Below are 15,119 nucleotides of genomic sequence, written 5' to 3'. Positions count from 1 at the left end.
TCTGTGTGATAACAGAGCATGGGTGTGGGTATCCTGTGAGCAAGAACAAGACAAAGACGACAAATGGAGATAGTGGTAGTGTCGAAACATAACACCCAGCATATGTTTAACAACTGATTCATGATCGCACTTATTCTGACGTCACAGCCTACGTCAAGCCTCACCTAAACCTCTGCCACGTAATTTCACTACAACTTGTGTTTGTGTATGCAGTTTCATTCCACAAACACGTCTTTTTGAAAATGACAAATGATCTCTGTAGCAAGGCTACACCACCAGAATTGCACCAGCACTGGCACCACTGTGGGAATATCTGGGCTTTTTTCCAACTCTGCCCCAAAACAGTAATGATTCATAAACGAGCAAAGGTAACAGATGAAAGCTAAACGTCAACACCACAATGACTATGTTATGAGTATAAACAACAAAGCTTGAGTGCAAGTCATAAGAGTAAATCCAGCATTCCTTTAAAACCATGGGAAACTGCAGTTTACTAAAAAACTTGTGATCAGAACTGGGATATAATGGGCAAGAAAATAAATATTTGATCTGCAGACACTGGAACGATGACAGAAAAGTCTTTGATAGTGCTCCAAATACTGAACTAAAAAAAAACTCCAAAAAAAGTGCTCCAAAATCTGCTGAACTTCAGATGGGTAACACAAAAAATCTAAACCAATTTTCGCTTAATCTATATATTCATCTCGAATACATTTAGCAACAAGTTTATTCATAAATGTGCAAAGCTAAATGAAGAAATATGATGATGGTTTGTACAGAAAGTGTTTCCCACAGGAGTTTCATGCTTATGTTTAGTTGAAAAAAAGGGGGATTTTATCTAGAACATATTTTAAATTGCCTGTAACTCAGTACAGAAGGGCCTTAAGGGCACTGAGACAGATGAGTAGCGGCTTCCGTGACTTTATAGTGTTGGACGCAGCTGGATCACATAAATACCCACAGAAATATCCACAGAAACAATAGTAAAGCCAAGGGGTGGCCATCGTGGCCATGGCCACCACCGACTTAAGCCTGGCCACCCCCCACACAACCACCAGAGACGACCTTTTAGAGGGCTACTCATGTATTCCTACAACTGCCGCTGTATCTAGAAACTTTTTGTGCAAACTGAATGTGGCATAACATTCTTAACAGAATGTGAAAGCAAAAAAACAGTCAAATTAATAAAACCCTTCTCCACCTCCAACCCACCTATAAGCCCAAAACATTAATGGACTGTGTTCGGAATTTTGAGTTTGACTAAGTTTGATAGAGTCATTGAAAAAATTATTAAATTATTCAGTTGACGAGCTACTTCATAGATAAGGTGAACAGAAAAAAAGCAGAAAGTAAAACAGTGAAATGAAAATAAATCAGTGAATAAATAGAATTCACGTAGAGACAAGACAAAAATTAGGCTCCATAATAAAAATAAATACATATTCTAAGAGGTAAAAGCAGCTAAAATTATTGGATTAACAGAGGAATAAGACTGAGCAAATGATATTTCTGGTTATTTGATGTACTCTAAATGTAGAATTCTGATGACTTTTATCAACAGTTTTAACACCAGAAACCATTCCTGTTCTCCTCTTCAGTTATGCCTGCATAAATGAATAAGAATGACCTGATTGTTTCAGCCTGGATGCAGCTACAAAACTTTTCTGGGTCTGCCACTGAAGGACACTGCACAGCTCCTCCATCCTGTCTATTTCTTTCTGTCTTCATCTCTATTAGTATCCATCTATCTTTTTTATGTCTATCCTCTCTCTCTAACAAATAAGATATGACATAGTTCACGGATTCATTTCTGCCTTGGGTCACTTGAGCAGTTATAAACATCATAGAAGTTGACGTGACAGAGATGTTAGGAAGAAGTCACATCGCAAGTGTCTTTGAGGAATGCGAACATCAATGTCTGCTGAAGCCAGAACACAAACGCATGTTTTATGTCTCTTCCAAAGAGTGCAGTTTACTTAAACTGAAACTCAAAGTGAGATAAAACTATGGCTATATTTAGAATAAAAATCTCAAAAACCTGCAGTCATAGTTGTGTTTAGAAAGTGAGGATGAATGTGCACCAGAACAGAGCTGTATGATGAAAGAGACAGAGGGAAGACGACACTCAATTTATTTTAAAAAGCTGTGAGGACACGGGGGGGGGGGGGGGGGGGGGGGGGGGGGGGGGGGGGGGGGGCAGGCAGCAGAGGAAGGACAAGAACAAGAACAGATATGTCAGAGCTGTATGACTGTGAGCAAGAGTGTGTGTATGAACATTCTTAAGTAGGTATTAACAAGGATTATAAGGAAATTAAGTGACCCTGTTTTAAATGCAAAACAGCTATACGTGACTTAAGAAAGAAGCTAGAGGTAACACTAAGAACGATGTTAATTCATAACTTTAGTTGAAATGTTGTTGGGTAGTTAGAAGGACTTGTGACTGCTCGGATTGTTTTCTACCTGGGCAAAGTCCTTGTCCACTAATGCAAATTCTTGTGTTAAGGTGACATCAAAGCAGCCATATTTTACTTTAATGTGTGTGAAATTTTAAACCTTTGAATAATAATAATATTGAATAGTTTTACAGATGAAAAGATTGTAAAAAATTTTAAATAAATTGTACCTAAATCCCTCAAACTATGGTATTTAAAATGGCATTTGAGTTCAACAGTTTGGTAAACTGAAATCTGGGCACCATTTTGGAATGGGCATCAAACAAATATCAAACATCTTTACAGCATTTACAGCATTTCACAAAATCATGTCACTTTACTATCGTAACCTTTTTTGTTAGAAAATAAAAAAGAAGTTGTTACAATTGAAACATATAAGCCCTATGTTTATTTTGGTGTGGGGAGTATTCCATTAAGGGTTGCGTGGTGGTTAGCACCGTCACAGCAAGTGTGTTCCTGGTTCGAATCTGTATACATAGGTTTCCTCTGGGTACTCTGGCTTCTTCCTACTGTCCAAAAACACGAATGTTAGATTAATTGGTGTCTCTAAATTGACCCTACAGTGTGAGCACTGGTTGTTTGTCTCACCTGTGTAGCCCTGTGATGGATTGGCAGCCTGTCCAAGGTGTAAGCCAAAGTCTCATAAGTGCAATATTCCTCACAATGCCCAGCTAGCTTGGCTTTAAAATAAAACTCATTGTGAGAGTGGTATTTTTCATGGTCTAAAATGTTTGCACATCTGGTAAACATATATTTATATAGCAAGTTGTAAGTCAAAATATGTGTGACCATGTGGCCATTATATTTTTCTTGGCCTATCAGCATTAAGCACAGTTCCACATTCCACATTTCTTTTATACTTGGGATACCAATCCAAAATGTTGCTGCACAACACAACACATCAGTGCTAATAATCCGCAACTTCTCAGCACATTCCTCATCATCTTTCATAAAAGGTCTGCGGACAAAACAGCAGCATGACATTTCGATGACATTCCACATGTGACAGACAGAGGAAGAAAGTGTGACAAAGACAGCACCCATAGGCCAGACAGGACAAGCAGATAAGTGACAGACTACTTGCTGATAACTGCAACACTTTTTGCTCTATCGGCACTGCACTCATACACACCCCTAACAAGTCACACAAACATAGGAGTGGAGGAACCCCTGCGAACACAAACACCAAGTAAAATTAACACCCACAAGGCAGGGAAAGCCAAATGTGTCTTTACCACGTAAATCAACAATGGATCTTATGCCCCACTGGCTTGTGAATTTTAGAGATAATTCAATTTGATGGTGTTTATTTGAGAGCAGTGAATAATTAACATAGAGGCCTTTACTATGCAGAAGGTCACCCTTGGAAAAATACAGAGTCCCTACTGAGAATTTAAGTTTCAGTATATTGCAAGTTTTGTTGGTCTCTTGGCTTTTTCTCCTTTCCTCCCGGCCACTTCTGTTCCGATATACACGAGAGGTCGTCTTCACCATAAACCTATCTTCAGATAGCGGTCAAATCTGGATAATATATTAGATAACTTGAACACTGTCAGGCCTAGTGAAAGACCAGACATGTAACCTTCAACATTTACTGCCTGTCTGAAATGCCCAGCTGGGGACTGACAAAGGTCAGATGCAAACATTCAAGTTCAAAGTCACACAATACCCACTTTTCCATTCTTACACCAAACTTACATCACTGTCTTATACAGCTACGTACACACAGACGTACATGGGGAGTTGTGCACTCAAATACACAGAAGCCCACAAGCATATATTCAACCATATGTGCACATAAATTGTCACAACCACAAGATAATTGTGTGTTTATTGTGATTACAAGTATGGCTGATCTCAGAGAAACAAGTGATTAATCAATTCAGATTGCTTAAGAGACAGTAATCATCAGAAATTTACTGCAGATCTTACAAGCACTGTGATACTCATCATGAAAGACAAAGCACTGGTATGATTTAGTGAAAGGAGGCATCATAAAGCAGAAAATAACAGCAGAGAGGAGGGCAGAACAGATGGAGGAGGCGGTATGCCTTGTCCAGCTGAGTACTGCTTTTGGCAGCCATTCAAAAAGATGGCTCATACAAATCTTACACTGCCAGATTCTTAGATTTTAATGAAAAGAAAAGCAACATCCAAACTAAAATCTGTTTCATGCAAGGGAACACATTGGGTTTTACACATTCCCCATCTCAGGTACAGTAATGTCTGACATCTGCGAAAGAACTAATTGCTATGTCCTCATTTCACACAAGCGTCATTTCCTGCTGGAGAGATTATATAGTTCATTAATAAGCTGACATAAGAACACCTCAGGATGTCTGACAGAGTTCAAACACATGCCGTTGGGCAACCTCCCACTACTTCATGGACTCTGCATATTTGACCAGGATCGTCCTGACTTATTTACACCTCTACCTTGGACAATTTGAAAATCTATTAATATTAAGATCCAATGTTCAAATTACAGGGTCGTTTCTTACAAAGAATTGAGAGCTTACAGGCAAGGACATGCTGAAACAGGAGGGGGAAGCATACAAAAGGGAAAGGGCAGGGCGAGTTGTGCCCCTGGCAATGCATTCTGCATCCTGAATTCAACTGCATCCATATACACACAGGAGAATATATGTGGCGAGAGAACACATTCCTCAGTAAGTGATGCTTTTGCTGTTTATCAAATTTGAGTTTTACCTGTTGAGAGGACAGTGAGTAAACATGTAAAGATGTAGGATGTAACATACAATAACTAAGGAGAAAGGAAATCTAATCTTGCCCAGGACACTCTTTGAATCTCTAGAGCTCAATTTCCTAGTTAAATAGAGGTTAAATCCTCTATGATATTCTTGTACTTAGGTCAGTGACCCACTGATTTTGACTGGAGCGGACTAATGACATACATTGAGATGGCAGCTGGAAGATGCACAATCACAGATCACATCACCCCAGCTGTGACAAACAACAAAACAACTAAAAAGAAACACAAGATAGTGCCCCGAGATAGATGAAAAAATTGTTTTAAAAAGAAGCAAAAAGGCAGATTGAGATTAGATAAAATCACACTTGATTAAAAAAAGAAACGTTGTAGTCAAAACAAAGTTTCCTGGCTATTTACCATATTCCCTCCGTGTTCCTCAATGAGCTGGTTGAGCGTGACCGTGGCTTAAGAATGATACTCATGGTCTGACTTTTCGTCCGACATGCACAAGTACAACATATGTACAGTCCACACACACATGTGGGAACAAACACACCCTCCCACTCGCCGGTCTCAGACAATAGTCCTCACTGGTCTGAGGTGATCCGATGGGAATGTCGTTCCACCGGTCCAGAGATGGTCTTTTGAGCCAATCGAGACCAAACTGTCTTTCTCCACTGTATCCCAGTGTGTTGCTTCTCTTGCAGCTCAGATCGTTTGACAGTAGGTAGTTTGTAACCCTGCTCTCCCTCTCACTCACTTGCACTTATCTTTCATGCCAGAGCAGCATGTGATCTTCCTCTTTCCTAATCCAACCATGCACTCACTCTGCTCCCCTTCTCACTCCGCTTCTCTCCTTCAAGTCTGTTTATTAGTTTTTTTCACTGACTAGTGAAAAAAAGATCTTCATTTTATCCCCTCCCCCTTTCCTCTGTCTATCTTGTTTTGTCTCTCTAAGACACTGACCCTGTCTCTGAGAAACAGTACATGACTCGCTCTCTGTCTCACTGTTTCCCTGAACTGCTGCTCAAGTATGCCAGTGTGGGAGGGGTTGTTTTGGTAGTAGTAATTCTATAAAGGGCGGGACCTCTATCCTCCAGCAATCCTGAGAATTGGCTCATGTGTCAGTCACTCGGCAGCCGCAGTAACCTAAAACCAACAGCTTAGCATTCCAATGGTGTGGAGCGACTGTGCAAATATAGCATTTGCAGAGTTTAATCATGTAAATCCAAAAAGAAAGTCAACAAGTTGTGTGGCCAATAACTATCTGGTGTGTCCTAGTTGTGTTGAACTGACTTTGCCCTGAATCTGACAAGACTGAATTAAAGTTGTGCACAATTTTTTCGAAGTCCATATAAGCCTTAATAGCGATCAGGCTGGCAATAGTTTCACAGACTAAATAAGTTATTTTTGATACACTTGTATGAAAATTGTATTCAGATTTTATTCATAATGTGATATTGAGCTGACATTCTTTCAAACTGTTCATTTATTAAGAATTAATATTTAATTTCTTCCTTGGTATTAATGACTACAAAACAATCTGTAGCAACCAAAACATTATTATTACATCAGTGTTGGTATTGGCCCAGAATTTCCCAATCGGCGCGTCCCTATTGGAAGTAAAAGCCAAATTGAGAGTAAAATATGTTGGATTAAACTGAATATACTTGAAGCTAAAACTATAAAACTTTAAAGTGTAGCAAGCTACTTTAAAAAGGTTTCATAATATTTAACTATGTATCGACAGTCTAAAAGAGACTAACCTGTAAAACTACTAATCATCATTGTAACGCCACATCTGTTAAAGCCTAAACTGATAAACATGACATTTTCACAGATTTTAGAGGGTACTCTGTATTGGATTCTATTTAGTTTATTGTGTATATTTGTTTAATTTGTGCTTTGAATAAAAAAGTTAGCAATTAAATATTTCTGCATAATGCACAACAGATCATATGATAACAAAAGCTAAGCCTCTCAAAAAGGGAAAAAGTTGGGCAGAGTGTTTAAGCCCCCTTGTGCCCTACATTTGGACTTGCTGCACAGAGCCTTAAACAGAGGTATTATTGTGGGCCGAAGAGTTAACATTAGCTCTCAACCAGGCAGGGAGGTACGTGAGCTGTTTGTTCTGTCAGTTGCTGTGGAAGCCATATGTATAGGCTGTGTGGTAGACAATCAACAAGAAAAACTGACACAAGTTCATCAATTATATTAAATAAGCAAGAAAAAAACATTATGAATCTTCACATTATATGCATGGTCAGTTGCAAAGATGCTTAATTAAAGCTCGTCTTTTAAAAAACCCAGATGTTGAACTTGTGCATAATAACTACACACATACTGGCCTGTATTACTATATATATATATATATATATATATATAACTGTCAGTTTAAAATAACATGGCACAACAAGACTGAATTCTAATGACAGACATTTTGGATGCTTTTTATTCTATCTGACATATCTTGCACACCCACTGAATTCCCACTGGCAGTGTTGATGGCCGGTAAAAGGTGAACATACGTTGCACAGTCATGGTCACATACAGTTATAAAGGCATATCTAATGCTTCAGTGTAGCATGGCAGACAAACAAAGTTTATCTTATGGTCAAAGAGGTGAAACTAATCCTATTACCACAGTCTGCACATTCTACTTGGTGAACAAAAAAGCAATTGCAAACAGTTTTTGTTGAACTGGCAGCCTCTTCTCTATGCTGAAACCTTATAAATCCTAAATGAAAACACAGCAGATCATATGATGACAAGACAACTGTAAATATTGTCCAACTACTGTCACCTGACCACATTCAGAAACTTTTATAAAAACTTCGAAGCCATTCACAGTCTTGTTCTCCTTTCCATTAAACTCATGATGTGATGTGAGTGAGCACCCTGGTGCTTTATCTAATCAAACTAGGGCCTTGTAACTTATATAAATCACTAAACACACGTCAAAACTCTCTGCAGTCGTACAGGCACAGTAGAGGTTGGTCTTAATTTGACAAATAATCCGATCTTCAGTGAATCCAACAGATGTCCTCATCAACTTAATAACACAGAGGTCCAAACTTTACCATAGAGTAAACACATATTTATACATAATATGTATTTACGTATAAGCTACAATACTACTATATTCAGGAAGTAGAAGAGCAAGACAAAAGCAGTGAGAAAGAACATCTATTTTGTCCCAAATTGAAACTTTTGTTCAAAAAAAAGAAAAAAGAAAATACAACAATCTTACTTCATCGCATTAGCAATGAGTATCTCTCTCTTTATACCAGGAATGATCCACAGCTTTAACATACACTTTTATCTAAAATACAGATTTCTGTGGGTCTTTTACTTTGTATTTGTTTTTTTACAGTATTCTATGGATGGAAATAATAGAACTATAATATATGAATTATTTAGTAAAATGTCATTTTACTTTACCATGTACAAAACCTTTTATGACAGTTCTTTGTTCTATGACATAATAAGGTGCATTAACATTTAGGGCAACTCATATTAGTTAAATTACGAGCTAAATGTACCATGTCACTGGTGTCAAATACCTTTAGCACCGCTTAATAAGCAAGACTTTATGAGAGCATATAACACATTAGAAGCCTCTTGTGGGTTAATCTGTGGACTTCTGAGAGACATCACTGCCACCTAGTGTTATTTCTCAGTGGTTTAAAGAACACAATAGCTGTCAAGATTATTGATTCGGTTCTTCTTCTTTTTTTTTTTTTCTTTAAGATCAGATTTATTGTCATGTATCGGGAATACACAAAATTTTTCCTCCGCTTTTAACTCATCCAGATTGGCATCTGTATGAACACACACATGCATGGGGTCACACTCTCATAGTGACACAGTGGGCAGCCAATCACAGCGCCCAGGGAGCATGGTGCCTTGCTCAAGAACACTTTGGCCGTGGCAAAGAGGTGGACTGAGACCCCTCCAGCTGTCAGTTTCACCAATCTTTGCGTGGGAATCAAACCACCAACCTTCCAGTTATTGGATGACCCACTCTAACCTCTGAGCCACGGCCATCCTCGGCCACAAAGGTCATTCTCTGCGAACCAGGTTCAGTATCAATGCAGACAAACACATCCATTAAATGGTGATATAAATTGCACTTAACCGGGGAGCAGGGACTGGAGCACAGATGGCTGGTCCTCAGTATTGACAAGGCTCCGTCCATATCTATATGTACAGTATGCAACTGCCACCAGCCATTACTCCTGCATCTAAACACTGAATAGGCAAACATATACATAACTGAAATGATTATTTATGAACACACTCTCAGATATACAAGAAAGAACATCAATGACCGCACTTACTGAGGCTGTGGAATACATGTTAGTCAGATAAATGCAGAAGGAAAATGGGCCTAACAAGGTCTTAAAATTTCTGTGTGAGCTTTAATGGACAGAGAGTGCTCTGATGATTACCTTGCCCTCTGGTCATTAGTGAACACACCTGACCCCCTCTAGTCCTCTTTGCTTTAGATGGCTACTTGATAGAACTTGCTTATCTGTCATTTACCTTGCTCTTAGGCCTGTTTTCTGAAAAGACTGGAAAATAGCTTTTTTTCCATGTAACGCAAAGAGACACAAACATGCACATACACGCAATTACACGTACTTGTGGCCAACACTATGGGTTTATCGGAGCAAACAGTAGAACTACAGAGCGCTAACAATAAGAGCAGCCACCAAGCAACGGCCGTTTACACAACACTCGGCTGTGAGGGCTGCTCCAGTTCTGCGTTGTCTGGGTGGAACTATTTATCAGCTTATGTTCTGATAAGAAAGAACAAACACACTGTGTGTACATTCATACAACCCATACAAATACCTAAATCCAAGCACATGTTCATTACCTTGTCCAAGAGTACACACATAAAGCAATAGGAGACATTTCTCTTGAGTTTTACACTTCTTGATTTCAAATTGACATCATCTGAACTTGCTACTTGCAAAAAAAAAAAAAGAGCCGGATGCCGACTAGATGCAAAGAACAAGCTATTCAGAGAATGCACATGTCAACAATAATAAAAAAAACCATTAGGTTTACGCCTATTTACCGACACACTCTCCCAAAAACTGTTTCAGAGAAGCGCCTACCCTCTCCTTCCACGAGGTTTGATGTCGATGGGCTTGTTCGTAGCATAGGGTGAGCCATTGGAGCAGGCGTGGCGGTAGCGGGCTATCTTTTCCAAAGATAGATAATCTGAGTTCACTGGTAAACTCATTGTTGATGAACAGTACTACACATGCACTTGTGTCTAGACAAATGCACAGAGAAAGAGGGAGAAAGGATGATGTGACAAGGCTGATAAAGCTACCTCAGTAGAGAGGAGGGAGCTCTGTGTGAGGAGAAGAGAGGGATCAGGATGGGTGTGACTTATAAAGAGAAAAAGATGGAGAAATATGGAGAGTGTTGGGAGAGAGGAAGATATGCAGATGAGGGAGGAGCGAAGTGCAGAGGTAAAACAAACTAATTTAGCTTTTCTCTCACACAACCAACTATAGTCAGTATTGACAGCTGTAACAAGTAGTGATCCTGCAAAATCAGATAATAATGCAAGAAATACAATGGCTATTAACTTTATATGCTTTTCAATGGATTAGTGCATGATACAGGGAAAAAACTAACCTTATGACAGTAGCACTATGGTGGCTATTAGAAGTACAGATTAGAACATAAATACATCAGTGTTAACAAAGTTGCCCACACCGCAGGTACTGATGGTGTGTCTCTGATATGGCCTCTATCAAACCGGCCATATAAATATACAAATAATCAGTCAGGAAAAACTAAATTATTTGGAATAACGCTCTGTTCTCAGGAATCTGTTTTTCTAATGGTATCAAGACTCTTATCAAGAGCTGCCATTGTCAAATGTTAAGGGAAGCAGACACTTTTCATAAGCATACACAAAGCATACTGAATCGTATGAATTATGAGCATTAATACAAAAATAAGTAGTCATGGTAAATGTGTGGTTATATTAGTTGTATGAAATAGTAGAGGAGTTTTAAAATATCTTTCATGTCAAACAAACTGCTCATTAGCGCAATGTTAGTGGTGAGAAAAAGATTTTAAAAAATATGACTGGACAGACAAAGTGTACACTTTTAACCACTTTTATGGTTTGATCATTCATGTCAGATACTGATAAATCCAAGAACAAGCCAACCACTTTTTGTCTGACAGAGATATTCAATATTATTGAATGAAATAGCACGAAACAACATGTCCCAAGCACCAAGTCAGTCTTTTATCTGGTAAATACATATTTACAAAAATCCACGAGGGGGCAGCAGAGTCCAAAACAAACACAGAGCTCATATATCTTTGTGACTGCAACCCCAATCTGTTGGCTCACAAAGATATGTGAATATATTCAAAATGAAACACTGATTTAAATGACATTTTTAAGTGGGTTTTAGATATACAGCTATTATTGGGGAAAAAAGGTGTCATAATAACTAAAACTAAAAGTTAGATTTGATATACTGGGCACAAAATTTCCCTTTCAAGGGAATTTACATTTGTTGTCATGGCAGTTTTTTTTTCCCCTCGGTTTTTGTATTTGGTTTGTTTTCACCTATTTATTTTTCTCCTGGTTACCATTGGAGTGTTCTGTTCTCAACTACCACCAGGGGACAATCTTCCCTGCAGGGAAAACGCAGATGTTGGTAGGTAGCAGCACATCCAACGGCAGCACAAACGCACAGAGGAGCAAATCTCTTCGGAGTCACGGCTTCTGCTCAGCTCTGACAGAAGCAGCCAGCATGTGACAACATCTCTTGGGTGGACAGGGAGGCTGTCAAAGTTGTAGTTGCAATGACAGAAAATGTCAAGCCCCTTCATTCCTACTGAAGAGCTGAACACACAAACACACGGGAACTGTCAGAATGCGAGTATAATTGAGCTACACACGACAACATGTAAAATGCAGATGGATCATTACAGCAACACTACACAAAGCTCTACGTCTCTTGCTCGCAAAAACACACCGTCTCTAACACAAGGTTTGTCTAGCTGCCGAGTTGGCCACACACTGTCAGTGCCAGCGACGTGCTGTGACAGAGTGCCAAGCAACTGTCGTCATCCAGTGTCCCTGAGGCTTTAAGCCGTAAAACCAGAACCGCTGTACGTAAAACATGTTCATACAACATACACACTGCATCACCAATGTCAGTTGTGTGTTGCAAGAGATTGCATTCCTACTTTCAAATGATATACAATACAGCATATTTTAAAGGAATTTAAGCACTTTGATTACTAGAGTGAGAAAATAATCTTTAAAATTATAATAATTTAAATAAATTTCAAAGAAGGAACTTGTGTACTGCTAGAATATTATATCACGGTGCATCTCAGAACTGATTAAGCTGACTGGCAACTGGTCAGTAATGTGGGCAGGGCATAAAAACATTAAATAGCATCACTAAAAGTATCTGAGAATCCAAATAAATGTCTGTCCTTAAAAACCAAGAGACAGTAAAAACAGGTGCTGTTGACGAGTTACTGCATTGGCTCAGGAAGACTGAAGGAAAAAAAATATAAAACAATGCAAGTTAAAACAATACCAAGCAAAGGTAACCAAACCTATATTAACCACCTCCAGAAACAGACAACACTTCACTAGCTTATAGTGCTTGATTAAGATTGACTGAACTGCAAAAGTGGTGTGACAAATCAATTTCTTTTTTTGTAACCACATGGATTGAAGAGGATTTTGAGCCAACATGTGCTGTTCTCAAAAATTCATTTGAAAATTTTTTTGAATGAAGCTAAAAAGTCTGGCTGCTAAACTGGCATGCCTGCAGTTCAAAGTTCAAACCTAAAGCAAATCTCCTCAATTTCATGTTTACCACAAAATGTTGCTGAAATCACACAGAAAATTAGGATTTATTCAAGAAAAAAGGTGAATACTGCATATGCAAAGTTTTGAAGTTATAAAGTTTTTGTTTTATCTTGTTGTCTGTTCACTGATTTTAGGATTTAAAGGATTTCCAACCATTGTCTTCTGATATCTTCTGCTGTATATAGGCTACCATTTCCTTTGAAATAGAAGTATTAAAATGGATTGTGGCTAAACAAATAAACACAAATTTGGGAAATAGTTTCTGTAGGTAGCACTCTGATGCAAAGCTTTGTCCAAAAGCAAGCACAAAGAGTGAAAGGGAGGTAGAAGATGTGCTCTCTAGCTATCTGTCACATTCTCATAGCTGATTTGTCCACCAAGAGAAGCTCCTCATGTGAATTGTATTGAAAGAAAAGGGAAATGGTGTGCTACTGCATGATGACAAATAAGTCCAAAGCTACTGTTGTAGCTCACGGCCCTGGCAACTGCACCTCTGCTGCTTCTGCAAAAAAACTGAATACAATTACAATGACTGCATAGCTGTTTTCAAGTATATAAATCAGCATAGATAATGTGATTAGGAGGAAACAATAGAAAGGTGATTAAGATTCATGCAACACTGTGTTTGCTTGACAAGAGCTGGTGTTATGTATATCAATGAGCAATTCCTTTGCCTTACCTAGACTCACGCTTCCAGCCTGCCTTCACAGTCCCCTGTTACATTCATGTTTATAATATGGTTACTATGGCGACCTGGCAGAATTCAAAAGGGACAGGTAGGTCTTCACAACCAATCAGCCCTCAGTTGCTAAGGACACGACAGCAGATTGCGTTATGAGAGATTGAGAACGACAGGGTCAAGGATACAAAGACTCTGTGAAGTTATACAATCAGCACTGATTTGAGGGCTGTGAATTTATATGTTACTCCTGAACAAGAATATCAGTCCAAAACTTGCAATGCAGGAAGCTACTGTGGCTCAAACCAAAAAATTAGTTTTTAACAGCAGCCACTTAATATTTCACAGCAGCCATGCATGATTTACCTGAGCTCTATTTATACATCAAGCTGGCTCACAGGCGAGAGAGGATTTAAGCTGTTTGCCTCACACACTCAACAGAGCACAACGGAGAATAGAAAGCACCCCCTCTACAAAATGAAAAGTGTAAACAAGTGTCGCCACCGAATATAGGACACAAAATCTAAATCTCTTACTTGTGCTGCACATGTGCGCTGAAATTTGCTGCATAGACTGACAACGGAGTGTGTGAGGGAGGAGAGAGAGTGTGTGTCGTGATTTGTTGGAGCTGAAGTGATGCTGTACAGTATGAATGTGTGAACCATGTACTGAGACCAGTATGAAGAGGAAAAAAAGAAAACATTTGTGTCAGCACAGATCTCAGACATGGCAAACCAGGCTGACAAGTATGTATTTTTCTATCCTCTATTAAGTAAGTGGAAAGGTTAAAAGTATAAATCCCTGCTTTTCCAAGGCGACGACCTATAGCGCTATACTGTATTGTCATGATGGGGAGCTGTCTCAGGACAGCTTGTACACCACAACCAATCTTCCAGAACACAAAAAGCAGGCTTGTGAATTTTTGTGCTTAGGTTCAAATTATGTCTGAAACCACGAAACGAAATACAGCTCTGCTTGCTGGTTTTTCACTGATAATGTGTAAGCAGGTTGTTTTTTTTTTATATCCCACTGTCACTAACATTCAATCGTGGTACACCTACAAAGTCACAGGGACCACTGGCTCAAACACAAACAAAAGCAGCCGCTTACAATCCAGGCTGGTTCCATTTGGTGTTAATACAATCTGTTTGTGAGCTTCTTCTTTCAGAGTCTAATGCAGTGTTAGGGCCTTTTATACTGTATGGTGTCATGAATATCAAGACGGATGAAAAATATTTTTCATGGAAGTCCTGATGAACTGTGAGGGAAAACATTAATTTGTAATAAACCCAAAGTTTATTACAAAGCTCTTAAATTGTGTTTATTTCACATTTCTACCAAAATTAGATGCTGAGAAATGAAGTCTGTCAGGTATGAAAATCTTCAGGAATTAGA

General features: G+C 38.8%; 1 protein-coding gene across 5 annotated transcripts in view; it reads right to left on the bottom strand.

Moving 5' to 3' along the window:
- Positions 1–15,119, bottom strand: part of pde4d (phosphodiesterase 4D, cAMP-specific) — a 129,767-nt gene that overhangs the window by 26,156 nt on the left and 88,492 nt on the right. The window contains exon 2 of one of the 5 annotated variants that reach the window (XM_072387768.1): positions 9,305–9,417. The exons of 3 other annotated variants lie outside the window; for them this stretch is intronic. Coding sequence is in view for 1 of the 2 variants with exons in the window: in XM_072387767.1 (XP_072243868.1) it covers positions 5,584–5,648 (65 nt within the window). In the remaining variant the exon portion in view is untranslated. Of the gene's footprint in view, positions 1–5,583; positions 6,517–9,304; positions 9,418–15,119 lie in introns of those variants that run through there. One more of the 5 variants, XM_072387767.1, reaches the window with a different exon arrangement.

This window comes from Leuresthes tenuis, unplaced genomic scaffold, assembly GCF_036924035.1.
Source record: "Leuresthes tenuis unplaced genomic scaffold, fLeuTen1.0.hap1 SCAF_6, whole genome shotgun sequence".
In the NCBI taxonomy this organism is placed as follows: Eukaryota; Metazoa; Chordata; class Actinopteri; order Atheriniformes; family Atherinopsidae; genus Leuresthes; species Leuresthes tenuis.
Note: the sequence above shows the minus strand (reverse complement) of the source record. Positions and strands in the feature narration are given on the sequence as shown.